The 25,822-nt window shown below is 38.5% G+C and overlaps 10 protein-coding genes across 10 annotated transcripts; 6 read left to right on the plus strand and 4 right to left on the minus strand.

Annotated features, from left to right (window-relative positions):
• Window positions 1-592: 592 nt before the first annotated feature.
• On the minus strand, window positions 593-2,381 carry MONOS_18420 (uncharacterized protein; the record flags this gene model as incomplete). Its single annotated transcript, XM_067871440.1, has 3 exons — window positions 593-1,361; window positions 1,415-1,796; window positions 2,000-2,381. The coding sequence occupies 3 exons, from the start codon at window positions 2,379-2,381 to the stop codon at window positions 593-595; spliced, it is 1,533 nt and encodes a 510-aa protein (XP_067718630.1).
• A 1,349-nt stretch (window positions 2,382-3,730) lies between these two features.
• On the plus strand, window positions 3,731-4,099 carry MONOS_18421 (uncharacterized protein; the record flags this gene model as incomplete). Its single annotated transcript, XM_067871441.1, has 1 exon — window positions 3,731-4,099. One exon carries the CDS (start codon window positions 3,731-3,733, stop codon window positions 4,097-4,099), a length of 369 nt encoding a protein of 122 aa, XP_067718631.1.
• A 6,601-nt stretch (window positions 4,100-10,700) lies between these two features.
• On the minus strand, window positions 10,701-11,069 carry MONOS_18422 (uncharacterized protein; the record flags this gene model as incomplete). The annotated part of the gene is made up of 1 exon (XM_067871442.1): window positions 10,701-11,069. The coding sequence occupies one exon, from the start codon at window positions 11,067-11,069 to the stop codon at window positions 10,701-10,703; it is 369 nt and encodes a 122-aa protein (XP_067718632.1).
• Window positions 11,070-12,418: 1,349 nt separating this feature from the next.
• MONOS_18423 (uncharacterized protein) lies at window positions 12,419-13,686 on the plus strand (the record flags this gene model as incomplete). Its single annotated transcript, XM_067871443.1, has 2 exons — window positions 12,419-12,800; window positions 13,004-13,686. 2 exons carry the CDS (start codon window positions 12,419-12,421, stop codon window positions 13,684-13,686), a joined length of 1,065 nt encoding a protein of 354 aa, XP_067718633.1.
• A 3,031-nt stretch (window positions 13,687-16,717) lies between these two features.
• MONOS_10265c2 (uncharacterized protein) lies at window positions 16,718-17,363 on the plus strand (the record flags this gene model as incomplete). Its single annotated transcript, XM_067862700.1, has 3 exons — window positions 16,718-16,757; window positions 16,861-17,085; window positions 17,173-17,363. The coding sequence occupies 3 exons, from the start codon at window positions 16,718-16,720 to the stop codon at window positions 17,361-17,363; spliced, it is 456 nt and encodes a 151-aa protein (XP_067718634.1).
• Window positions 17,364-17,865: 502 nt separating this feature from the next.
• MONOS_10266c2 (uncharacterized protein) lies at window positions 17,866-18,342 on the plus strand (the record flags this gene model as incomplete). The annotated part of the gene is made up of 2 exons (XM_067862702.1): window positions 17,866-18,066; window positions 18,112-18,342. 2 exons carry the CDS (start codon window positions 17,866-17,868, stop codon window positions 18,340-18,342), a joined length of 432 nt encoding a protein of 143 aa, XP_067718635.1.
• Window positions 18,343-18,377: 35 nt separating this feature from the next.
• MONOS_18424 (uncharacterized protein) lies at window positions 18,378-19,122 on the plus strand (the record flags this gene model as incomplete). Its single annotated transcript, XM_067871444.1, has 2 exons — window positions 18,378-18,811; window positions 18,888-19,122. 2 exons carry the CDS (start codon window positions 18,378-18,380, stop codon window positions 19,120-19,122), a joined length of 669 nt encoding a protein of 222 aa, XP_067718636.1.
• Window positions 19,123-19,477: 355 nt separating this feature from the next.
• MONOS_10268 (uncharacterized protein) lies at window positions 19,478-19,911 on the minus strand (the record flags this gene model as incomplete). The annotated part of the gene is made up of 2 exons (XM_067862704.1): window positions 19,478-19,841; window positions 19,907-19,911. The coding sequence occupies 2 exons, from the start codon at window positions 19,909-19,911 to the stop codon at window positions 19,478-19,480; spliced, it is 369 nt and encodes a 122-aa protein (XP_067718637.1).
• Window positions 19,912-24,038: 4,127 nt separating this feature from the next.
• On the plus strand, window positions 24,039-24,707 carry MONOS_18425 (uncharacterized protein; the record flags this gene model as incomplete). The annotated part of the gene is made up of 1 exon (XM_067871445.1): window positions 24,039-24,707. One exon carries the CDS (start codon window positions 24,039-24,041, stop codon window positions 24,705-24,707), a length of 669 nt encoding a protein of 222 aa, XP_067718638.1.
• Window positions 24,708-24,977: 270 nt separating this feature from the next.
• On the minus strand, window positions 24,978-25,199 carry MONOS_10271c4 (uncharacterized protein; the record flags this gene model as incomplete). The annotated part of the gene is made up of 1 exon (XM_067862713.1): window positions 24,978-25,199. One exon carries the CDS (start codon window positions 25,197-25,199, stop codon window positions 24,978-24,980), a length of 222 nt encoding a protein of 73 aa, XP_067718639.1.
• Window positions 25,200-25,822: the final 623 nt, after the last annotated feature.

Here is a 25,822-nt window from a genome sequence, read left to right on the forward strand (position 1 = left end):
TATATAATGATAAGGACAAATCAATCGAAATCCTCAATTTTTAATTTTCTAAATATTTTTCCAAATACCCTTTGCATTCAAACATTTGATTCCATATGAGGAATATCTCATCAATTGCATCTGAAACAAGCTTTGGATCATATTTTCCATCTCTTTCTAAAAGAAAAGATTTGCGTTTTTTGGTCTCTGAATCAATGTCCTCCATCGCAACAACGAACCTCGCAAGCATCCTCTTATTCTCATCATTTTGACTCAAATGCAAGAAATTCTGTTGTTTTTCTTGCCATTTGGCTTCGCTCCTCGACAATGAAGACTCCATCCCTGCTTGTCTACTCGCTGATGCGCTGAGTGCAGATGGAGTCGCTGAAGACGATTGAAACATTGAAGAAGATGGAGAAAATTGTTCAAAATTTCCTTTTCTAACTTCTTCGACATATTCTTTTGGAATATGAAAACAAGAGAAGAGATACATTTGTTCGATGATTTTATTATTATTTTCCCATTGTTCATCGCATTCCCTGCAAAACTCTAAACATTTTTGCAACCTTGAACTCCCTGTTGATCCATTTCTCCTCCTCATTTTTCAAATATTCTATCCGCTCCTCCATATCCCTCTTCTTTTTTCATTTGTGTTTATCTCATCCTTTTTCCTGTCGTTACGTTTTTGGACCATATCTAATTCTCTTTTCAATGTATCAATACTTATTCCACATTCCTCTTTTCTGTTTTCGCACTCTTTCACTTTGATCTGATATTCTTGTATCTTCTGTCTATTTGAAGGAATATCACGCTTTGGGGCAAACAGATCAATTTTCCCTTCACAGACACTTGAATCGTTTAAAAATGCTGTTGGAATTCCTAATCCCACCACAGCTCCAACAACATTAAGAGCATGCCTTAATGCTTTTGGTGCTTTGAAAACTCCTCTCAAGACCCCATCTTTGATGCAAACTTCTTGTTCTTCCTTGTCGTTGTATGTGTATTTATTTCCAGCAGTGAAAAAGCAAGTGGCATTTGGAACATTGATTGGTCTCTCTATGACAACTTCATTTGATGCATAATTGTCAAATTCACAGAATTCAATTGTGTCAAATTTCACGGTTTCAGGTTGATCTAGTTCATTGATCCTTTTTTGATATTCGACAACATCATCATTGCATTGCCTGATAGTGTTTTCTTGATTTTTGATTTTTGTTTCGATTGATTCTTCTGATTCAAAAGTGATGTTTCTCAGCTTATCCTCCAATTCCTCAACATCGTCGCTCACTTCTGAATACAACTTTTCCGAATCTTTTGCAAAATCCTTGCACGCCTCTATTATCTCTTGAAGCATATTCGGCACTTGAACTCTCCCCTCTTGGCTAATACAAGCCAATATAGCTTGCTCGCCATCGATGATGCAGAGTCCATAAACCAGTAATAAGATGGTGTGCATCGGTCAAGATTGACATCATTGGGACTCTTATAGTTATTTAAATTTTTAATCTCGTCTTTAATTGGTTCCTCAGATCCGTCGAGTGTCGGATCATAGTATATTAGTCTGCCATTAGCGTGAGCCTTCTTCCACACAAGAAGTGTCTGAAGTTGATTCAAGCTTCTCCTGATTTCCTCTCCTTGCACACCTGTTGCTCCTTTCGCTTTTTGCAGAAGAATTCCAATTATTTGTTCGAGAGATTGTGCTGCTTTAATTTCCGGAAACTTCTTTTCGATTTTATCCACTGTTGTTTTTCCAGTTCTGTAAATTTTCCAATCAAACTTCCTTGAACCTTCTCTATAATTTCTGATGTTTCCTTTTGCTGAATTTTCATTTTATGCAGCCAAAGTTCCTTGCATTTGTTGGCAACGAACACAACTGGAAACTCCTTGTTTTTGCATATCTGGTTAATGAACATCATATCATCATATGCATTTGTCAAATTGTAGTAGTTTTCATATTGAGAAATATACGCAATCATCACTTTTGATGCATTTCTCTGGAAAAACTGTAATAAAAGCATACTGACAACTTCTTCTTTGACATCCACCTCTGATCCAAGAAAGCCTCGAGTATCTAACAAGATAACCTTTTCATTTAATCCATATGATTCTGGAATGATGGTCTCTGGCTCAATTCCTTTTCCCATTTTAGCCATATCCTCCACTTTTGTTTTCACTACCAAATCTCCATTGTCATCCTCTTCCATTTCCACTCCGCGTAATTTGTTTATCATGGTACTTTTTCCAACCTGGCTCCTTCCAAGAACGATCGCCATGTTTTTGCCTGATCCGCAATTGCAACATCTCTTGTAAAACTCTTTCAAAATATACAAGAAGTCTTCTTGCGAGAACTTCACCTTCCCTCCATTCGCTTTCTCATCTGCCATATGATCTATAAGAGACATTTTCAATGACTAACTCAAATATTTATTCACTCCCATATTACTGTTTGAATGGATTCTTTTATTTTGGGCGTTAAGAATTAATCCAGTCCCATTGCAAAATCCGTAATTCTTGCAGAAAAAGCAGCAGTCAGAGAATATGCACAATGCAATGTTCATAACACCCGCATTGATTTCAATGAGAGAAGAAGTATCATTTTTGAAAGCTCGTTGAAACACAGAAATTGGAGCAAGATCGAGTATGGAACATGTTTCGGCACTCTTTGAGCTCCATCATCAGCTTGAGAAGACTGTTCCACAAATCAAGTCCATTTAATTATTGTCAATCAGACAGAAAAAACTGTTATTCATTGCTCTTTTAACACAAAAAAAGGAGATATCCTTCCTTTATGCAGACATGTGAATATTTAGCGAATAACGTTTATGTGAATATTAAAAACGAGCAGCATCAACGGAGATAATGGATACAAATGCACTTTTATAATGTATTGAAGAAATACAAAGGATGTGGAAATTTGTATTTAAAAATAAATAGCAAAAGAAAAATATAATCCAAAGATGAAAAGAAAATGATGTTTTAACAGAATGAGCCTTGAATGGAAGAGCAATAATCATTTCTGGTTTGTCATCATTCTCTCTATTGATTTCAAATTGCAATTTCAATCGTTGGTGCACTGGCAAAGAAGTCATTTTCTGTTTGTTGTGACATCTATCAGTTGATTTATCGTCTTCAGTTGGCGAATTGTAATGGGAAATGAACACATAAAGGAGGGGATATTCCGACAAGATAACTCCATTGTGCGCGAAGATAAGGTGATGCGAACCCAATGATTATGAGGCAAGAAATGCTGGAGGATCTTCATCTCTGAATGATTTTGAAGCGTCACGATCAGGACATGTGGGAGCAGAAAAGAAAGAAGGCAATAATCAGTGACAGCTCAACTGCAATCCCATTTTGTGTCCAATGACAAATTCTGGCGCCAGAAAGATGATTTGCCAAAGTGTTCCAGCAGCATTCACAGCTGTGGCTATTCACTTTCTCCTTTTTCATTGCTCAGCATCTGCAAGGCAAGGAGGATTGAATATGGAGCCAGATAAGCAAACATCTCTCTGCGACAGACTTGGTGTACATTCTATTTTCTTTTGCGAGTGACGATGGTTGGCCAACCATCCCTTCGATCGTTGTGTGCACCTGAATGAAAGGTACAAACATTTTGAATAAAGTGATTTGTTCCAGAAGGAGCACATCTCAGATTCCGATGAAATGGGAGCGAAGCTTTCATTGGAATAGAGTTCTTCAGGAAATACAAAAAGAAGGGGCAGATAGCGCATAAAGGAGAAGAGAGATCGGCATGAGCAGAGGATTACGGGAATGCCACGAAGGAGATTCGTTTGAAGAGCGAGTCAGGGTCATGCCTGGGCGTGGCAGTGGTAGTGGCGAGCATGAAACAGGTGGCGTCGATAACTACAATACTCGGCAGGAGGCGCGGAGGCGAAGAAGAAAACAGCTAGTGCTGGGAGAGAAGAAGATGAAAGTTGTGGAGAGAGGAAGGACGATGAGCATGATTGAGACGAACTCGCTTTCTTCGTCTTCAGTAACACTATTCGGCGTGTCGTGCTGGCCGATTGATGCGCTGCACCTGGAGAGCGATCGAGGAGCAACAAGAAGCCCATCGCCGAGTGTACTTCCAGTGTCACTGGAAGAAGCAGCGATTAGATGAGATGCCGAGGGAGGCGCATGCGATGGAATCGTTAATACGCTTGATGCCTCTTTCACAGCCCGAAACAAGCAACAATGTGACAAAAAACGCAATGACAGAAATCAAAGAAAATATGATCATTTGAAAGCCATTGATTTCTTAGCCTGATTTGTCCATCGCTTTATCGCCTTCTTCGTCAGCACCAGAGCTCGGAAAGAGTGTCCTCTAGAGCGCAGCAATTCGGAGCATGAAGAGGGAAGCATGAGAAATTTCGATGGCATTGATAGAGGTTGAAGCAGAAGAGAGGCATCTGTGGGCGCGGAACTTGACGGCAAAAGAGGATGATGAGCGAGAGAAGGAAGGGTGGAGAACACAAAAACAAGTCTGAACTGGCATGCAGATGTTGTTGCGAATGGATTATGCGTGCTGAAGAGATGAATTCAGAGGATTTTGGGGGATTTCTCGAGTCAGGTATTGTTTTCGCCATTGCCTTTTGCAAAAACAGAATTCGGGGCTGAATTGTTGTTCCCTGCAACAAAGGCAAAGCATCTTTCTTTAATTTTTCTGGTTTTCTATTTTTAATTGAAGGAAAGACAGTCCAAAAACAAAATTTGTTTGTTCATTCAAGGAATTTTCATTGAAATGGAGCAAACAGTTATCAAAAGCATTCACACCAACCGCTGACTTGTATTCTCGTTGCTCATGCAAGCTTGCACAAGTGCTGCAATCATCTCCAAAAGCCAAGAGACGAACGTTCATTGGCCAATCAAAACAATGTCTGCTTCCAAGTTCAGAGAAATTCAAATGGGGCGCCTTGCTATGTCTGTCAAATTGTTGATTAGAGTCTTCCATTGTTCCAAAGTGTTTTGCAATTGTTTTCGATCATTTGATTTTTCGCTTCCATTTTCGGTGCTCATCTGCCCACACGAGAAATCAGCAATTGGGAGGCAAACATGCATGTTATCTGAGCAGTTTATTTCAGGATCAAAATAAGCGCCCATATCAAAATTTTTAGCCAGATTTGATCTGATTAATTATTTGCAAAAATAGAAAGAAAGGAAAAAAAAGTTGATGTTGGCAGCAAACAACCGACATAACATTTAAAAATGCTCAAGCGTGAGGGGAAGCAGAATGGAAGCGGGCAGAGGGGCAGAGGGGCAGAGGGGCAAAGGAGCAGCAGCTGTGAATTGGGTTGAACATGCAAAAGGGAGGGATGTGACACCTGAATTGGCGCCAAAAACGGAAGGGCAATGGCCCCTCGCACAGGATCCGTTGGATTGAAGCGCAGCTGTTCACAGCGTGTGCTTTATGATTTCATGCCGAAGGATGCAGATGGATTGATGGACAAGAGCTGCAAAGCAGAGAAGATTTGCTGGAGCAGAGCTGCCAGGATGATGGGAAACAAACAGTTCAAATATTTATGGCACGCATTTCTTGAAGACAAAAACTCCATTCGATGAAGCCGTTGAGGCATTCGAATGAACTGATTTATTTTCATGTTCTGCAGGATCATATTTATTTTTAATTTTTAATTTTTATTTTTTTTTTATTTTTGTTCGAAAAACACAAGTATCTCATAATTTTCGCAGTTTCTGGCTCCGCTTGATGTTTTTATTTGGCCAGTTTATTTTATTGCAGTTTCCGATGCCTCACGTTCTTGTTTCTGATATGATTTTTTATTGCAAATAAAACACATCAACCAAAATAATCTTTTATGCTTTTCTTTTTTATGTTACTTGCAAATAAACAAACAGGAGCTGATTGATCCGAGGCTTAGAAATGAAGAAGCGCATGGAGCAATGGAAAGTATTTGAACCTCTTCATTGGATATCAAAAAGGAAACGAATGAAGATAATTCAAGAATCATCTGCTTTTTTTGAGTGGAATGATCAGAATCGAAGCAATTTCCTTTTGCAGACTGTGCAGGATAAAGGCGTTGTGCAGGTGTTGGATGTGGGCAGAATTTTTGAAAAATGGTTTTTGTTTTGTGCCGAAAGGGACAGAATTGAAAGGAAAGCATGCGCCTCACTTTCTTTGCAGAAAACTCGGAAAATTGAAGTGTTTTTGGAGGGAAGACTCCAGAAATTGATTATTGACAAATTCACCTCAAAAATTGTTGGATTTTGAAGAAGCAAATGGAAATGGTGGATTTGTGGAGATTCGGAGGAGGAGACATTTGGCTGCATCGCGAGGTGACTTTGAAGGCTGATTTCAAGTATGTCTTGATGGTTTGCTGCTATTTTGTTTTATTAATGTATTTCTGAGATATTCATCGATGTAAATGGATAATTTTAGGAGGAAGGAGAAATTGGGTTGTTTCAGAGAGATCAAAAACATTTACAATGAAAAAGATGAAGATGAGGAAGGAGGAGGAGGTGGAGGAAGAAGGGGGGAAATGAAGATGATAATGTTGAATTGCTTTGTGGAATATCACTGCTTGAAGAAACTGGATGTGCTTCTGCTTGTTTTTGTTCTTATTTTGTTGATGTTGATGCTTTCGCTATCTTATTTGTGCCCTTTTCAACATTTTCCACTGAATTTTCGACTTTTTGTTCTTTTGTTGTTCTTTTCTGTATTTTTATCTCTGTTTTCTTGTTGAGGTTTGATAGTGTTTATCTTTTTGCTCTTCCCTGTGTCTCCGATTGACAGCGCATTTTCGTGTTTGCTCGATTTCTTCAACCGCTGCCTCTTCTTCTTTTTCCTTTTCTTGTTCTTGTTCTTTTTCCTCATCATTTTCATCTTCTTCTAACTCCAGGAAGGCATCTTCGTTGTCTAAAACTATCAGCTCTTGCTCCTCTTCCTCTCCTCTTCCTCTATCTCATCATCATCATCCTCCTCTTCCTCTTTCTCACTTTCTTCCTTTTTTGTTCTGTCTATCTTTTCCTCTTCTTCTTCTGCTTTTTCCTCCTTCTCCTCCTCCAACATCCTATTAGCCTCTCCTGACTGCTCTTCTTCTCTCTCGCCGACGCTCCTCGTCCGCATGATGCATCTGCTGCTGACGCTTTTTGAGGAAACTGAGATGAAGCATGCGATGGACGACTCGTATTTGCTGCTGCAGAAGGCGGCAGAGATCGAAGAAGTGAGGAACAATAACAGCAGCAGCAGCAGTGGAGGAAGAGGAGGAGGAACAGGCAGAGGAGCCAGTATAAAGAGGAAGAATGCGAAGAAAGAGAAGAGAAGAGAAGAGAAGAGGCAAAACAAGGAGAAGAAGAAGAAGATGATGATGGAGAAGAAGAAGCATAAACAAAGAAGAAGAAGAAGAAGAAGAAGAAAGCTGATATGAATAAATTTTATTATTGTTATTTTTATTATTGGAAGAAGACAAAGAAGAAGAAGAATACGAAGAAAAATAATAAAATTTATTCATATCAGCTTTCTTCTTCTTCTTCTTCTTCTTTGTTTATGCTTCTTCTTCTCCATCATCATCTTCTTCTTCTTCTCCTTGTTTTGCCTCTTCTCTTCTCTTCTCTTCTCTTTCTTCGCATTCTTCCTCTTTATACTGGCTCCTCTGCCTGTTCCTCCTCCTCTTCCTCCACTGCTGCTGCTGCTGTTATTGTTCCTCACTTCTTCGATCTCTGCCGCCTTCTGCAGCAGCAAATACGAGTCGTCCATCGCATGCTTCATCTCAGTTTCCTCAAAAAGCGTCAGCAGCAGATGCATCATGCGGACGAGGAGCGTCGGCGAGAGAGAAGAAGAGCAGACAGGAGAGGCTAATAGGATGTTGGAGGAGGAGAAGGAGGAAAAAGCAGAAGAAGAAGAGGAAAAGATAGACAGAACAAAAAAGGAAGAAAGTGAGAAAGAGGAAGAGGAGGATGATGATGATGAGATAGAGGAAGAGGAGAGGAAGAGGAGCAAGAGCTGATAGTTTTAGACAACGAAGATGCCTTCCTGGAGTTAGAAGAAGATGAAAATGATGAGGAAAAAGAACAAGAACAAGAAAAGGAAAAAGAAGAAGAGGCAGCGGTTGAAGAAATCGAGCAAACACGAAAATGCGCTGTCAATCGGAGACACAGGGAAGAGCAAAAAGATAAACACTATCAAACCTCAACAAGAAAACAGAGATAAAAATACAGAAAAGAACAACAAAAGAACAAAAAGTCGAAAATTCAGTGGAAAATGTTGAAAAGGGCACAAATAAGATAGCGAAAGCATCAACATCAACAAAATAAGAACAAAAACAAGCAGAAGCACATCCAGTTTCTTCAAGCAGTGATATTCCACAAAGCAATTCAACATTATCATCTTCATTTCCCTTCTTCCTCCACCTCCTCCTCCTTCCTCATCTTCATCTTTTTCATTGTAAATGTTTTTGATCTCTCTGAAACAACCCAATTTCTCCTTCCTCCTAAAATTATCCATTTACATCGATGAATATCTCAGAAATACATTAATAAAACAAAATAGCAGCAAACCATCAAGACATACTTGAAATCAGCCTTCAAAGTCACCTCGCGATGCAGCCAAATGTCTCCTCCTCCGAATCTCCACAAATCCACCATTTCCATTTGCTTCTTCAAAATCCAACAATTTTTGAGGTGAATTTGTCAATAATCAATTTCTGGAGTCTTCCCTCCAAAAAACACTTCAATTTTCCGAGTTTTCTGCAAAGAAAGTGAGGCGCATGCTTTCCTTTCAATTCTGTCCCTTTCGGCACAAAACAAAAACCATTTTTCAAAAATTCTGCCCACATCCAACACCTGCACAACGCCTTTATCCTGCACAGTCTGCAAAAGGAAATTGCTTCGATTCTGATCATTCCACTCAAAAAAAGCAGATGATTCTTGAATTATCTTCATTCGTTTCCTTTTTGATATCCAATGAAGAGGTTCAAATACTTTCCATTGCTCCATGCGCTTCTTCATTTCTAAGCCTCGGATCAATCAGCTCCTGTTTGTTTATTTGCAAGTAACATAAAAAAAAGAAAAGCATAAAAGATTATTTTGGTTGATGTGTTTTATTTGCAATAAAAAATCATATCAGAAACAAGAACGTGAGGCATCGGAAACTGCAATAAAATAAACTGGCCAAATAAAAACATCAAGCGGAGCCAGAAACTGCGAAAATTATGAGATACTTGTGTTTTTCGAACAAAAATAAAAAAAAAATAAAAATTAAAAATTAAAAATAAATATGATCCTGCAGAACATGAAAATAAATCAGTTCATTCGAATGCCTCAACGGCTTCATCGAATGGAGTTTTTGTCTTCAAGAAATGCGTGCCATAAATATTTGAACTGTTTGTTTCCCATCATCCTGGCAGCTCTGCTCCAGCAAATCTTCTCTGCTTTGCAGCTCTTGTCCATCAATCCATCTGCATCCTTCGGCATGAAATCATAAAGCACACGCTGTGAACAGCTGCGCTTCAATCCAACGGATCCTGTGCGAGGGGCCATTGCCCTTCCGTTTTTGGCGCCAATTCAGGTGTCACATCCCTCCCTTTTGCATGTTCAACCCAATTCACAGCTGCTGCTCCTTTGCCCCTCTGCCCCTCTGCCCCTCTGCCCGCTTCCATTCTGCTTCCCCTCACGCTTGAGCATTTTTAAATGTTATGTCGGTTGTTTGCTGCCAACATCAACTTTTTTTTCCTTTCTTTCTATTTTTGCAAATAATTAATCAGATCAAATCTGGCTAAAAATTTTGATATGGGCGCTTATTTTGATCCTGAAATAAACTGCTCAGATAACATGCATGTTTGCCTCCCAATTGCTGATTTCTCGTGTGGGCAGATGAGCACCGAAAATGGAAGCGAAAAATCAAATGATCGAAAACAATTGCAAAACACTTTGGAACAATGGAAGACTCTAATCAACAATTTGACAGACATAGCAAGGCGCCCCATTTGAATTTCTCTGAACTTGGAAGCAGACATTGTTTTGATTGGCCAATGAACGTTCGTCTCTTGGCTTTTGGAGATGATTGCAGCACTTGTGCAAGCTTGCATGAGCAACGAGAATACAAGTCAGCGGTTGGTGTGAATGCTTTTGATAACTGTTTGCTCCATTTCAATGAAAATTCCTTGAATGAACAAACAAATTTTGTTTTTGGACTGTCTTTCCTTCAATTAAAAATAGAAAACCAGAAAAATTAAAGAAAGATGCTTTGCCTTTGTTGCAGGGAACAACAATTCAGCCCCGAATTCTGTTTTTGCAAAAGGCAATGGCGAAAACAATACCTGACTCGAGAAATCCCCCAAAATCCTCTGAATTCATCTCTTCAGCACGCATAATCCATTCGCAACAACATCTGCATGCCAGTTCAGACTTGTTTTTGTGTTCTCCACCCTTCCTTCTCTCGCTCATCATCCTCTTTTGCCGTCAAGTTCCGCGCCCACAGATGCCTCTCTTCTGCTTCAACCTCTATCAATGCCATCGAAATTTCTCATGCTTCCCTCTTCATGCTCCGAATTGCTGCGCTCTAGAGGACACTCTTTCCGAGCTCTGGTGCTGACGAAGAAGGCGATAAAGCGATGGACAAATCAGGCTAAGAAATCAATGGCTTTCAAATGATCATATTTTCTTTGATTTCTGTCATTGCGTTTTTTGTCACATTGTTGCTTGTTTCGGGCTGTGAAAGAGGCATCAAGCGTATTAACGATTCCATCGCATGCGCCTCCCTCGGCATCTCATCTAATCGCTGCTTCTTCCAGTGACACTGGAAGTACACTCGGCGATGGGCTTCTTGTTGCTCCTCGATCGCTCTCCAGGTGCAGCGCATCAATCGGCCAGCACGACACGCCGAATAGTGTTACTGAAGACGAAGAAAGCGAGTTCGTCTCAATCATGCTCATCGTCCTTCCTCTCTCCACAACTTTCATCTTCTTCTCTCCCAGCACTAGCTGTTTTCTTCTTCGCCTCCGCGCCTCCTGCCGAGTATTGTAGTTATCGACGCCACCTGTTTCATGCTCGCCACTACCACTGCCACGCCCAGGCATGACCCTGACTCGCTCTTCAAACGAATCTCCTTCGTGGCATTCCCGTAATCCTCTGCTCATGCCGATCTCTCTTCTCCTTTATGCGCTATCTGCCCCTTCTTTTTGTATTTCCTGAAGAACTCTATTCCAATGAAAGCTTCGCTCCCATTTCATCGGAATCTGAGATGTGCTCCTTCTGGAACAAATCACTTTATTCAAAATGTTTGTACCTTTCATTCAGGTGCACACAACGATCGAAGGGATGGTTGGCCAACCATCGTCACTCGCAAAAGAAAATAGAATGTACACCAAGTCTGTCGCAGAGAGATGTTTGCTTATCTGGCTCCATATTCAATCCTCCTTGCCTTGCAGATGCTGAGCAATGAAAAAGGAGAAAGTGAATAGCCACAGCTGTGAATGCTGCTGGAACACTTTGGCAAATCATCTTTCTGGCGCCAGAATTTGTCATTGGACACAAAATGGGATTGCAGTTGAGCTGTCACTGATTATTGCCTTCTTTCTTTTCTGCTCCCACATGTCCTGATCGTGACGCTTCAAAATCATTCAGAGATGAAGATCCTCCAGCATTTCTTGCCTCATAATCATTGGGTTCGCATCACCTTATCTTCGCGCACAATGGAGTTATCTTGTCGGAATATCCCCTCCTTTATGTGTTCATTTCCCATTACAATTCGCCAACTGAAGACGATAAATCAACTGATAGATGTCACAACAAACAGAAAATGACTTCTTTGCCAGTGCACCAACGATTGAAATTGCAATTTGAAATCAATAGAGAGAATGATGACAAACCAGAAATGATTATTGCTCTTCCATTCAAGGCTCATTCTGTTAAAACATCATTTTCTTTTCATCTTTGGATTATATTTTTCTTTTGCTATTTATTTTTAAATACAAATTTCCACATCCTTTGTATTTCTTCAATACATTATAAAAGTGCATTTGTATCCATTATCTCCGTTGATGCTGCTCGTTTTTAATATTCACATAAACGTTATTCGCTAAATATTCACATGTCTGCATAAAGGAAGGATATCTCCTTTTTTTGTGTTAAAAGAGCAATGAATAACAGTTTTTTCTGTCTGATTGACAATAATTAAATGGACTTGATTTGTGGAACAGTCTTCTCAAGCTGATGATGGAGCTCAAAGAGTGCCGAAACATGTTCCATACTCGATCTTGCTCCAATTTCTGTGTTTCAACGAGCTTTCAAAAATGATACTTCTTCTCTCATTGAAATCAATGCGGGTGTTATGAACATTGCATTGTGCATATTCTCTGACTGCTGCTTTTTCTGCAAGAATTACGGATTTTGCAATGGGACTGGATTAATTCTTAACGCCCAAAATAAAAGAATCCATTCAAACAGTAATATGGGAGTGAATAAATATTTGAGTTAGTCATTGAAAATGTCTCTTATAGATCATATGGCAGATGAGAAAGCGAATGGAGGGAAGGTGAAGTTCTCGCAAGAAGACTTCTTGTATATTTTGAAAGAGTTTTACAAGAGATGTTGCAATTGCGGATCAGGCAAAAACATGGCGATCGTTCTTGGAAGGAGCCAGGTTGGAAAAAGTACCATGATAAACAAATTACGCGGAGTGGAAATGGAAGAGGATGACAATGGAGATTTGGTAGTGAAAACAAAAGTGGAGGATATGGCTAAAATGGGAAAAGGAATTGAGCCAGAGACCATCATTCCAGAATCATATGGATTAAATGAAAAGGTTATCTTGTTAGATACTCGAGGCTTTCTTGGATCAGAGGTGGATGTCAAAGAAGAAGTTGTCAGTATGCTTTTATTACAGTTTTTCCAGAGAAATGCATCAAAAGTGATGATTGCGTATATTTCTCAATATGAAAACTACTACAATTTGACAAATGCATATGATGATATGATGTTCATTAACCAGATATGCAAAAACAAGGAGTTTCCAGTTGTGTTCGTTGCCAACAAATGCAAGGAACTTTGGCTGCATAAAATGAAAATTCAGCAAAAGGAAACATCAGAAATTATAGAGAAGGTTCAAGGAAGTTTGATTGGAAAATTTACAGAACTGGAAAAACAACAGTGGATAAAATCGAAAAGAAGTTTCCGGAAATTAAAGCAGCACAATCTCTCGAACAAATAATTGGAATTCTTCTGCAAAAAGCGAAAGGAGCAACAGGTGTGCAAGGAGAGGAAATCAGGAGAAGCTTGAATCAACTTCAGACACTTCTTGTGTGGAAGAAGGCTCACGCTAATGGCAGACTAATATACTATGATCCGACACTCGACGGATCTGAGGAACCAATTAAAGACGAGATTAAAAATTTAAATAACTATAAGAGTCCCAATGATGTCAATCTTGACCGATGCACACCATCTTATTACTGGTTTATGGACTCTGCATCATCGATGGCGAGCAAGCTATATTGGCTTGTATTAGCCAAGAGGGGGAGAGTTCAAGTGCCGAATATGCTTCAAGAGATAATAGAGGCGTGCAAGGATTTTGCAAAAGATTCGGAAAAGTTGTATTCAGAAGTGAGCGACGATGTTGAGGAATTGGAGGATAAGCTGAGAAACATCACTTTTGAATCAGAAGAATCAATCGAAACAAAAATCAAAAATCAAGAAAACACTATCAGGCAATGCAATGATGATGTTGTCGAATATCAAAAAGGATCAATGAACTAGATCAACCTGAAACCGTGAAATTTGACACAATTGAATTCTGTGAATTTGACAATTATGCATCAAATGAAGTTGTCATAGAGAGACCAATCAATGTTCCAAATGCCACTTGCTTTTTCACTGCTGGAAATAAATACACATACAACGACAAGGAAGAACAAGAAGTTTGCATCAAAGATGGGGTCTTGAGAGGAGTTTTCAAAGCACCAAAAGCATTAAGGCATGCTCTTAATGTTGTTGGAGCTGTGGTGGGATTAGGAATTCCAACAGCATTTTTAAACGATTCAAGTGTCTGTGAAGGGAAAATTGATCTGTTTGCCCCAAAGCGTGATATTCCTTCAAATAGACAGAAGATACAAGAATATCAGATCAAAGTGAAAGAGTGCGAAAACAGAAAAGAGGAATGTGGAATAAGTATTGATACATTGAAAAGAGAATTAGATATGGTCCAAAAACGTAACGACAGGAAAAAGGATGAGATAAACACAAATGAAAAAAAGAAGAGGGATATGGAGGAGCGGATAGAATATTTGAAAAATGAGGAGGAGAAATGGATCAACAGGAGTTCAAGGTTGCAAAAATGTTTAGAGTTTTGCAGGGAATGCGATGAACAATGGGAAAATAATAATAAAATCATCGAACAAATGTATCTCTTCTCTTGTTTTCATATTCCAAAAGAATATGTCGAAGAAGTTAGAAAAGGAAATTTTGAACAATTTTCTCCATCTTCTTCAATGTTTCAATCGTCTTCAGCGACTCCATCTGCACTCAGCGCATCAGCGAGTAGACAAGCAGGGATGGAGTCTTCATTGTCGAGGAGCGAAGCCAAATGGCAAGAAAAACAACAGAATTTCTTGCATTTGAGTCAAAATGATGAGAATAAGAGGATGCTTGCGAGGTTCGTTGTTGCGATGGAGGACATTGATTCAGAGACCAAAAAACGCAAATCTTTTCTTTTAGAAAGAGATGGAAAATATGATCCAAAGCTTGTTTCAGATGCAATTGATGAGATATTCCTCATATGGAATCAAATGTTTGAATGCAAAGGGTATTTGGAAAAATATTTAGAAAATTAAAAATTGAGGATTTCGATTGATTTGTCCTTATCATTATATATATATAATATTGTTAATAATTTCTTTAGAAATCACACAATAAAAATAAGATTCATTTCTTGTTTTGTTTAACAATTATCACTCCTGTTTTCTCTCTCTCTTTATCTATCTATCTATCTATCTATCTATCTATCTATCTATCTATCTATCTATCTATCTATCTATCTATCTATCTATCTATCTATCTATCTATCTATCTATCTATCTATCTATCTATCTATCTATCTATCTTTCTTTCTTTCTCTTTGTCAGTCAGTCAGTCAGTCTGTCTGTTTGTATAATTTCATTTTAATCATTCCTTTTATCACATATACGAACGTTGTAGTTTTCTTTAATGTAGAACTTTTTTGAAATCATTATTTTCCAAAAAATAAATTAAATTTTTTATTGAAACAAAAATCATCATGTTCCGAAACAAAACAAGGAAAGTAATAATTTTTGTGCATTATTATTTTTGCATTATTAATTTATTGTGTGAAATGTTACAAAACATTGAACACTTTTGTTTTAATGAATAATGCTCAAAACATTTCGAAACAATAATTAATAAAGCACTCTTTTTTGGGATCTGAAATTTCTAATTACAGAGTGCACTTTTAAATAGCCTGGGGTGGCGTGCTGACTTCTGATGTGAACTTTTTGACTTTTAACGGACGTGATAGATTTTTCCGTGTCACAAAAAATTAACATTAATGTAAATTGAACGGTTTAATGATGAAGAATAATTTTTTTTAAAAATTACAACTATAAGGTTGATTTTTTTATTTTATTTTTTTTTTTATTATTTTTTTTTTTTATGGGTAATTCTTTTTGAAAAGTCGCAAATGTTAAATTTTCAAATAAATAAAAATTTTCTAATTTTTCTCAAAATATTGTTGACATACACCAAACTTCATAAATATGTAATCTATTTCTTGATAATGCTATTTCATACTTTCTTAAGAAGATTCGTGAGCAGGAACAGAAATTTGATCAAAATATGAAATTTTTGTTTAATATAAAAATTAAACATTTGCGACTTTTCGAAATAAATTACTCATATCTTTAGGTATAAACTGTAAAACAACGTTCTTGAAAAAGAATAAAATAAGATCTGTTGAAAACTTTAAAAATAAAATGAACGCACACAATTTTCGAAAACTCACATTGAAAAAATATAAAAGCATAACAAGATTTTTATCAAATATGGGTCATTCTTTTATGAAAAGTCGCAAACATTTAACTGATCTGAAATTAAGATCAAAAATGATCATTAAATGTCGATCATTCTTTACCATCATATATTGCTGAGTATTAATCTTTTCAGTTTTGTCACCATATCCCCGAATATTACGTTTCAAAAAAACTGATTTCACATATTATTTTCACTGTCAAATCATATCAATATTATTAAATTTTGTTTTTCTTGTATTTTGTAGCAACTTAATAATTTGTTCATATTTCTTTGTTTTCATTTCAACTGTTCATATAAACATTTGAATTTTTTGAATTTTGACTCCACAATTATTCTTTTCCTATTTTATAAAACAAATAGATTTTAATTTGCTTTAATTTGAGTATTTTGAAAAAAAATTTTTAAACAGGAAAATTTCATCGATGCCGTCCTCATTGAAATTAAAAGAAATTCAAAAAGTTGTTAATATTGATCAATTGAAAATGTTATAAAAAATAAATGTAGAATAACATGAAATTTCTCAAAATTAAATGTACTTATATATGAAATTCTTAATTGAAATGGTATCCCATGTTTTGAATCAAATCATGAATCATATCTTAAATAGTTTTCAACTTTTCATTTTCTTTTTTGCTTATCTTTTTGTTCTCATTTCAATTCCCTTCCAAAAGAAATTCTGTTCCTTCTTTTCCATCAAATCAAAATAGATGAGATTTCGGCGATGATTGAAATTTATAATTTGAACATGGACTTTGCGCTTGTGACACAAAAGGCGCTGCAATTTTGTGTGATGAGTTGTATCAAAAAGCCTTTTGTGGGAAGTGCAACGATGCAGTTGCCTCTTTTCTCATCGCCATTAAAATTCTTTATCTTATTAAACTGGAGCAGCTCTCCAGTCAGTTTCTCCATTCTGGAGAAGGAGAAACAAGGAGAAGAAAGCTGCAGGAGATGATAAATCATCTTCATCTTTGCCTTCGTCATCAGCGCCTGCGGTTGTTCCTTCGGATGCATCGTCAGTGGAGGCGTCATACATGTCGGCAGCAGCGACGAACGAAATTGAGAGGTGGCTACGGATAGTTGTGAAGAAAGCAGCTGAGCTGCGAAAGCTGCATGGTTATGAAGCTGTCGCTGCTCCTGTTGCTGTGGATGTTGCACATGCCGCGAGGTTTCAATGTTGGCTTGCTGCGCTCTGCTGAACAGAACGTGCTGTGTCCGCTCAATGCGTGATGCTTTCCATTCCACTTCTTGCTCTTCTCCCGTTTCTTGAGGACTTGCCGAGAAAGAATTCGTCGAAGAAGCAGTTATTAACAGCGGTTGATGTGGTTGCGTTCCTGCCAATCTGCAATCCGCCTGATCCATCGCTGGCTTCATTGGCCATTGAATGGCTGTAGAACCGATAGAAGCAATCGAAGAATGGGAGCGACGAAGCTGGAGAGCAAAATGAGGAGGGGAATGGTTGAAGTGCGCCAAGTGTGAGAGATTGTGTAGAAGACGTGGAGGGTGTGGTGAAGAGGATGAAGGATGAAGGATGGAAGATGTGGTTCTGTCGCCTGCAGTGATAGTGCTGCATTTGCTGGATGAAAGAAAAGAAGAAGAAGAAGAAGTTTAAAAAGGAAAAAGGCAAATCAGATGAGCTGGCTGACAGAGCAGATGAAGGAGAAGGCCAATATCATCTGGATGAATCGGAAAGATTCTGGAGCTGAGCGAGAAGCACAACTCAGAGGTGAAGGAGGTGAAGGAGCATCTGGTGACGATGAAGGAGAAGGTGGAACTGATTTATATGAGGATTGAGAAGTGAAGAATCGATGCGCACAGCAGGTCGTTGTGGTGAGTTGGAACAGCAAGGGGTCGATGCAGGAAATTGAAGTTTCCCTTTCTACGTTTTCTTTATTAATGTATGCATGTGGACAAATAATTCTGTCTAAGGCTTCGTTGATCCTTCCGTCGGGGCTGTGTGAAAAGTGCCAGGAGAAGTTTGCAGCGAGCATCGGGGATGGCAGCATTGTGGTAGTTGGGCCAGACCCGAGCAGGAAGGGGGTTGTTGCAAAAGCGAGGAGCGGAGTGAGTATTGTGAGTAAAGCAAACAACGATAGTGTATGAGGTGGTAGAAGTAAGGGAACGAGATCTGGGATCAGTAAGAGATCAGAGAAGAAAGGCGTTGGGACAAATGGTGGTGGTGGTGTTTGTATTGGCTATGAAGGAGGAGTGGATGCAACAGTGCGGTCGAAGATGAACAAGATGGAAAAGGAAACGAAGATGCTGATTGCGCTGTTGAATGTGCACATAAAGACTATATGCGAGAAGAAGGGACTGTTCAATGAGGTGATTGCAAAGCAGCAGATGTCTGTTGCTCAAAAGAAGCAGGAGTAGATGAATATTTAAGCTTCGAATGAAGATATTGCTTTATGAATGCCTGGTTCAGTGAAGAAGCTGGAAGAGAATGTGGTGCAAGTGGACTTTGGAGAGAGCAGAGAAGAAAGGACAGAGCAGAAAGGGGGGGAGAGGGAGGGATGGGGCGGGGAGGAGGAGGAGGAGGAGCAGAAGCGGAGGGGGAGAATACGAGGAGGCAGAGGAGGTGGAAAAGGCAGAAGAAAAAAGATGCAAGCGCGCTGTATGGGATTCAGCTGTCGCTGCACAACAATCCGAAGAGAGAGCTGGAGGACTGGATCCCAGCTGGGGCAGAGGCAGGGGCAGGGGCAGGGAAGGCGACTGTTGTGCAGTGGCTGTACATGCTTCTTGAGCAGACGACAGACAGCCGAGACCGGGAAGAGTTGGAGTGTCCAGTGACTTCGCGTGGTGGAACGGGGGTTGGGCTGTCTGGGGCAAATGGGGTGCCTTTGTAGGCGGTGTCGATGACGAGGAGTTATAGATGAGTGCAGTGTCTGGGTCGCTGGAACAAGAAACGTTTTAATCAGCACATGTGCTTCGGGTTCCACACTCGCAGCGGTTGCATGTGCTGATGCAGCAGTCGCCGATACCGCTGGAGACAGGGCTGCAGTCGTAGCTAATTCGGAAGCTGTCGAGGATCCGTGGGTGATGCGGAAACATTATTTCAGCAGATCTTTGAATGGGGGTGGGCGTGCAGAGGCAGGAGTTTGGGGACTTTGCGTACATGTGGCTGGGGGAGAAGCAAGCGGTGCAGAAGAATAACTAGGCGATGATGTGGGTGGGGATGTATGGGGAAGAACTGTTCCAGAAGGACTTTGCAGAGATGGAACTGTTTGAGAAATTTGTGCGGAAAGAGTAAACTTGAGGTGAATTGGAGTTTTCCTGGTAATTGAATGGTGTTAGAAGGGGTGTAAGAGAAAAGATGAAAGTGTTTTTTTGTTGTTTGAGGGAATAAAGTCGGTAGAGAAATTTTCCGAATTATCTGTGTTTCCATCGTTTTTACTGAATAACTTCAGGGAAGAAGCAGCTTCCGGATGTTTGCGACGAAGCTGACAATTTACAGCCTTTTGAGCAGTCTTTGAATTATGTGATTGTGAAGGCAGCAAGATGGAGTCGGTCAATTTGGAGTAGGAGTTAAACACAGTATCGAAGGTGACGTGGGAATGGTTTGTGCTGAAGCTACATGTGTAGATTGTTCTGTTGGTGAAAGAGAAGAAAGAAGGGCGGTAGACGTTGTTCCACATTGTGCGGCTGCCAGGAGTGCTGTTGGAACTGAAGCTGTGAATGAACAACTCAAAAATAGTTTCCTTCTTTGGTCTTTCTCTAGAGGATGGGCGATGAGTGGTGCAGTTTCTGCAGACGATGGAGTAGCTGAGGAAGTTAATAGCGAAGCCTTACCAAATTCTTCATTGGTATTGACATTATCCATATCGTATTCTTCTTTTTCCTCTAAACCTTCTTTCTCCTTTTTCTCTTTTATTCTTTATTAATCGATTTTTGTATTCTCAATTTTTCTTCAAAATTTGATTTTGCTTTATCTACTAACCTCATTTTCCAACCATTTCCTGTTTCTTTTTACAACAAATTTCTTTCAAAAAATTCTTTGAAATTAACAAATATGTAGTCAACATTGAAAATGTTTTGTTTTCTTTTTGCTTATTTCTGAGCAAATAATAGTGAAGAAGGTGAAGAAGGTGAAGAAGGTGAAGAAGGTGAAGAAGGTGAAGAAGGTGAAGAAGGTGAAGAAGGTGAAGAAGGTGAAGAAGGTGAAGAAGGTGAAGAAGGTGAAGAAGGTGAAGAAGGTGAAGAAGGTGAAGAAGAAGAAGAAGAAGAAGAAGGAAATGTTGTTTTGAACAAATAGATATGAAAAGGTCTAAAATTGGAATGCATAATGAATCAGAAGGAGAAGAAAGAGGAGAAGGAGAAGAGTAAGAAGAAGAGGAGGAAGAGGAAGAAATGGAAGAGGAGGAAGAGGAAGAAGAAGAGGAAGAGGAAGAGGAAGAATAGGAGGAAAAGACAATATTAGAAAAGAAGCTCCTTACGAATTCCTCGAACAGTTGTTGAATGATGAATTAACAAAAGAGGTTGCTCCTGAAGTTTTTTCGTTCATGGAAATGATACAGCAATCAGACAGCTTCACTTCATCAGCCACAACACAATTAAATGCAACTTCTTTGCAATGACCAATCTCAAATACATTTGACGTTGATTCAATCTGTTCCAGTTTGAAATTTGTGATGTTAATCTCATCTCCATTTAGCAGAAATGAAGGTTTCTTGAATGAAATCATTGATATTGAGCAGTTGTTAACATGCATAATTCCATTTTCGATGCTCAATAATGTTGAATTGAGAGTAACAGATGGAATGCTGTTTGACTCCACAACTAAAGAGAAATCAACAATTGAAAGAGAAAGCTGTCCATTTGCTTCATGAATGATAGAACTTCCAGAATAAGAAAACAATTTGCCAAAGGAAAACTTAACACTTTCGATACGAACTTTCTCTGAGGTTGTGATAAGACTTCCCTCGTTGGTTATTGTGGAGTTCAGATGAACCAAAGCAACTGAGGGAGATTCTAGTGAGCGGATGATCACATCATGTACATCACATTCCCTATTGATGATCGTCTCCTCTGATATCAGCAGTTGCGAATAACGTGATGGAATGATGTGCTAAACTCCCACATTCAATGAGTGGCATGGCGCATTGAATTCTCCACATTGCTTGCTGTCTGTGTGATTTTCAGAAACAGAAGACACAAATATCGTCTCGTTCTGGTATCTCATAACCCTCAGCAGAAGTTCTTCTTCCCCAACAAACAATTCTGTTGTGACTCCCCAGATTACCATTTCTTTCTTGTCATGTTCTCTGTTAGTACTGCGAATTTGCCAAGCTAAAAAAATGAATAATTTTATTTGAATTAATAAATAAAACATTCAAATAAAAGCTGAATGAAAACATTTTGATATGTATGTTTTTCATCTTTATCAAACTTGTGGAAGAAAACTATGCATCTATTAAAATTCCAGGCACATTCTGTGCAATGAAAAATTTCAATCAAATAAGAATTTTATTTATCAACGAATCTCAATTTTTTGATGAAATTAAATCGGTAAAACCCTTGAACATTTATGGATCAACAATTGCTAAATAGTTCAAGCAATAAAACCCTTTTCACATTGAAAAACTGATATTTTCACTATTTTCAAAATATTGAATATATTGTTTTTTGATCCAAATCGTTTTTTCTTGTAAAGATGTTTGTTTCGAACTAGCACACATTATTGTGAAATTTTTATTTTTTCCCCAGTATAATTGTGAAGGAAAGTTTATTGTTAAACTTTCATGGGTCAAATTATTGATCTGTGGTGACTTTTCAAAAAGAATGACCCATATATATAATTGTTGATTGTAAATTTTAAACATCTGAGTCACCTTTTAAAAAGTGGGCTCGCATCAGTTAGTGCCCGACACCGTTTTTTTTTTTTTTTTTTTTTTTTGACAAAAACAAACTTATTGATATTAATTATTTATTGAACACAAATAATCACCTAATATTTGAAACATATTTGATTGTTCAGAAAGATTGATTTTCTTCAAACAAACCTTAATTTAATCTTATTTTATTAAATTTCTATTAACGCTTTGACAGAAGCCATATAATTCAATGCAAATGAATATCAATATTCTTCAATTCGTTTATCAATGTTTTTGAAGTTATGTTTTCATTTTCACATTTTTATAATTAATCATTTTTCAAAGGCTTAAAATCTAAGTGATTTTTCATGTTTAACAAGTTATTTCTGATCGTCAAAAATTATCTAAATTTTTATTTTGCATTTTTTTGCAATTCGTTAAAGAAAATTCTTTCCTTTTTATTTTACGATTGTTTATTTTCACAAATAAATATTTGTTTGATATGTTGTTCGGAAATAAATTGACTTGAGAGAATTAATTTCAATGAATATGAATAAAAAAATTCTTTTATGAAAATGTTTAAAAACAATCTGATCTGAATTAAAAGTTCATTTCAATTTAAGTCTATTAAGTTTTTTATTTGTTTTTTTTTTTCATTTTTCCGTTACCCTTCTCCTTTGTGATAGTTTTTTCTTTGAACAAATAAAAAGTTAGTGAACGTCACAGCTATTCGCATGACATTTTTGATTTTCTTCATCCCTTTTTTAATTTGAATTTATCTTTATCTTTATCTTCATCTTTTGCAGTCTTTTCTTTCTCTTCTTCTTCTTCTTTTTCTTCTTCTTCCTCTTCTTCTTCTTCTTCCTCTTCTTCTTTTTCTTCTTCTTCTTCTTCTTCTTCTTTCTCCTTCAGCATTTAGAAGAAGTTGCATCCAGTTTATCAAAGGAAATAGAAGAGCTGATAGCAGAGCCATTGAGTATGGAGCAAAGTGTATCGGCTGCTCAACAAAGACTGCTTTCGAGAAAGCAACAGCAACACGTTTGTGTCAAATTAATCGTCTTTCTCTATTTCTTTTTTTAACTAATCCATGTCATATTTATTTTCTCCTTCTCTCTTTCTCTTTCTCTTTCTCTTTGTTTATATGTAATTATATATAATTCTTTTTTTTCTTTCTCTCTTTGACCAATTTATTTCCATTTCTTCGTATTTGTGTTGCTTCAAAAAAACGTGTGTGTGAGTTTATTTATTAATGAAAGTTTCAATGCATAACGCTTTCCTTCACAATGTTCTGTTGATTTCTCTCCTCTATTATAGTATTTTCTTCAATATTTCTATTTCTCTTCTCATCTTCTCATCTTCTCATCTTCTCTCTTCTCTCTTCTTCTCTTCTCTTCTCTATCTTTTCATCTCCTTTTCCTTTTCCTCTTCCTCTTCTCCTCCTCTCCTCACCTTCTCCTCCTCTCCTCACCTTCTCCTTCTCCTCCTTCTCCTTCTCCTCATCCCCAGCTACACTCAGCGCATCCCTACTGCACTCAGCCCTCTCCACCTCTCCAACGACACCACTGCTCCTGTTTCTGGTGTGAATTACGTTCCTCCTCCGCCTCCTCTTCCGCAGCGTGATTTTGTTCCTTCAGCGCCTTCACGGACAGACCATGGGCAGAGGAAAGAGGAGAGAGGGAAATAGAAAGGAAGGGGAAGAAGGGAAGAAGGGGAAGAATAGGAAGGAAGAGAAGAGGATGAGTGAAGAAGGAGGAAGAAGAGGAAGAAGAAGAAGTGGAGGAGAGGAGAGGAGGAGAAATGGAGCTTGGGAATGGAGATTGAGAAAGAAATTTGAATTTTGATGAAGAAAGAAGAGGAGAAGGATATTATGATGATGAGGAAGAGGAAAAAGAAAATAAAGATGACTTGATTTTGCTTAGTGAAATGGAAAACAGAGAAAATAGCAGATTTGGAGAAGAAGCAGAAGAAGCAGAAGAGGGAGAAGAGGGAGAAGAGGAAGAGAATAGAAATAGAGAGAGTGAGAATAGATCTGGGAAGAAGAAAAAGAGGAAGGAGAAGGTAGAAAGAATGAGAATAAAAAGGAAATGAAATTTTTCATTGAAAATTCCTTTTCTGAGTCAATTCATTTCACCAACACTCAAAAACCCTTCACATCTATCAACACAGCCAGCATCTATCAGAAGCATATCAAATGCATTCGCTTCACTTTCTTCTTCTTCTTCTTTAACAGAATAGTGTGCTGCTTCACATTTTCTTTCAATGTCGCATTCTTCTTTATCCTCATCCTCATCCAAAAGCCGTTCAGTACTCCGTGAAAGGCCTCTTGTTCTGCAGTCGTCGCGTACCACGGCTGCCTTGCTTTATCCGTGTCTCCCATCAAATGATGTGAAAATGTTGAGAGGAGTGACATCGCTTCTCTGGTCTATGAAGGCTGCTCTTTCTTCGCTTTCTCTGCTTGGTGAAGACAACAACAGCAGCAGCAATGGAAGAAGCAGAAGTGATAGAAACAATAGAATCACCGATTATCCTCTTTTTGCAGATGAAGATGGAAACACAGCCAGACTCGATTGTCTTCTGCCATCTTCTGCTTCCTCGAAGCACTTGGCAATGCTGACAAAAGCTAGCACAGGAAGATTGTTTGTTTCACCAGGCAAAGCAGAGGGACAGGCACATTCTCATTCGCAATCACAATCTAATTCACAATCACAGACACAGAATCGCGCACAGTCAACGATGTTCTCTCTGAAGAAGACGGAAGAGTCGTTCACCTCCTCAATGTTTGCGAGAGAAGTGACCAGCTGCAAGATTCAGCTTCTATGTGCGACTGTTCTTCCGTTTGACCCGTTTCTGTCGCGCGTGATGGAATTGATGGATGGGAAGCATGTGCAGTGTGCCACACAAATCATATGTTATTCGATATTCCTCTAAAAATTCCAGTTATCTTCTTCAGATGCAAACCTTTTTGTCTTCATCAAGTTCTTAGGCTTATTCTTTAAACACAGATTCATATGATCATTTGAAGAGAATCCCAAAAACACAATGCATAACAAAGCATTCCATCATCCGTTCAGCAGCTGACGTTGAAGACTCTCAGCTCAGTTGTTCCAATCAAAAAGGCAGAGCCAGATCATCTTCGGTCCCTTTGCTCAAAAAATCTTTATCAACAGCAAGTACTTCTTCTTCTTCTTCCACAGAATCCTAATCTCCCATCCACATCTCCCACCCAAACAGCATCCGCTCCTTTTTCGCCACTGCCCCCAGACTTACTTCCCGCACATACGTATTCTTCCACCACCGCGTCTCGTTCTTGCTGAACCCCAACAGCTTCACCTCCACTTCCGTGCTCCCCGAGCTCTCCCCACATACATAAACTCTCATCACCCACAAAACTCCGAGCGCAAGCACACTGAAGTTGTTCATCCTGATACTGCTTAGCTGTTCAACTTCAGTCACTTCGCAGCTCAAAGATCCGCTGCCATAGCTCCGCCTCCCCTGCTTTCAGGCTCTCCAATATTCAATGGATTCACTCTCACAAACTTGCATGTCATTTGAACCACCTTATTCACTGTCTCAGAAAGCATATTCGCTTCATTCTGCAGCACGACGTAAGTATTACTAACCAGCAGCTCCAAGCCTGTGGCATGCAAAAGTTAAAACTCTTCTTCATCGCATGACTCTGTTTCCACCTCTGCCTCCAAACAATTAAACACTATACAACTGTCCTCCACATCCAGCGCCCCGCCTCCCACCAAAAACGCATTCTCTGCTCCATCTCCATGTAGGTTCGATACTATTCTCCTCAAATCACATATTTCGCCTTTTCTTTTTGCTTCAGCTCATTCAATATTCAGTTAATTAACTTCAATTTTCTGTCAATACAAAAACAACATTTATAATTTGTTCTATATTTCAGCTTTTTATTAAGGTCGAGAGATAAAGGAAAGAAAATAAATAAGTGACAAACAAAATGATCGATTCAACAGATTCAAAACTGAAAAAATTTATTTCCATGAGATATTAAAGACGAAGAAGAGCATTGAGTG

The sequence above is a fragment of the Monocercomonoides exilis genome, assembly GCF_001643675.1.
Source record: "Monocercomonoides exilis strain PA203 chromosome Unknown scaffold78-68958, whole genome shotgun sequence".
Lineage (NCBI taxonomy): Eukaryota > Preaxostyla > Oxymonadida > Polymastigidae > Monocercomonoides > Monocercomonoides exilis.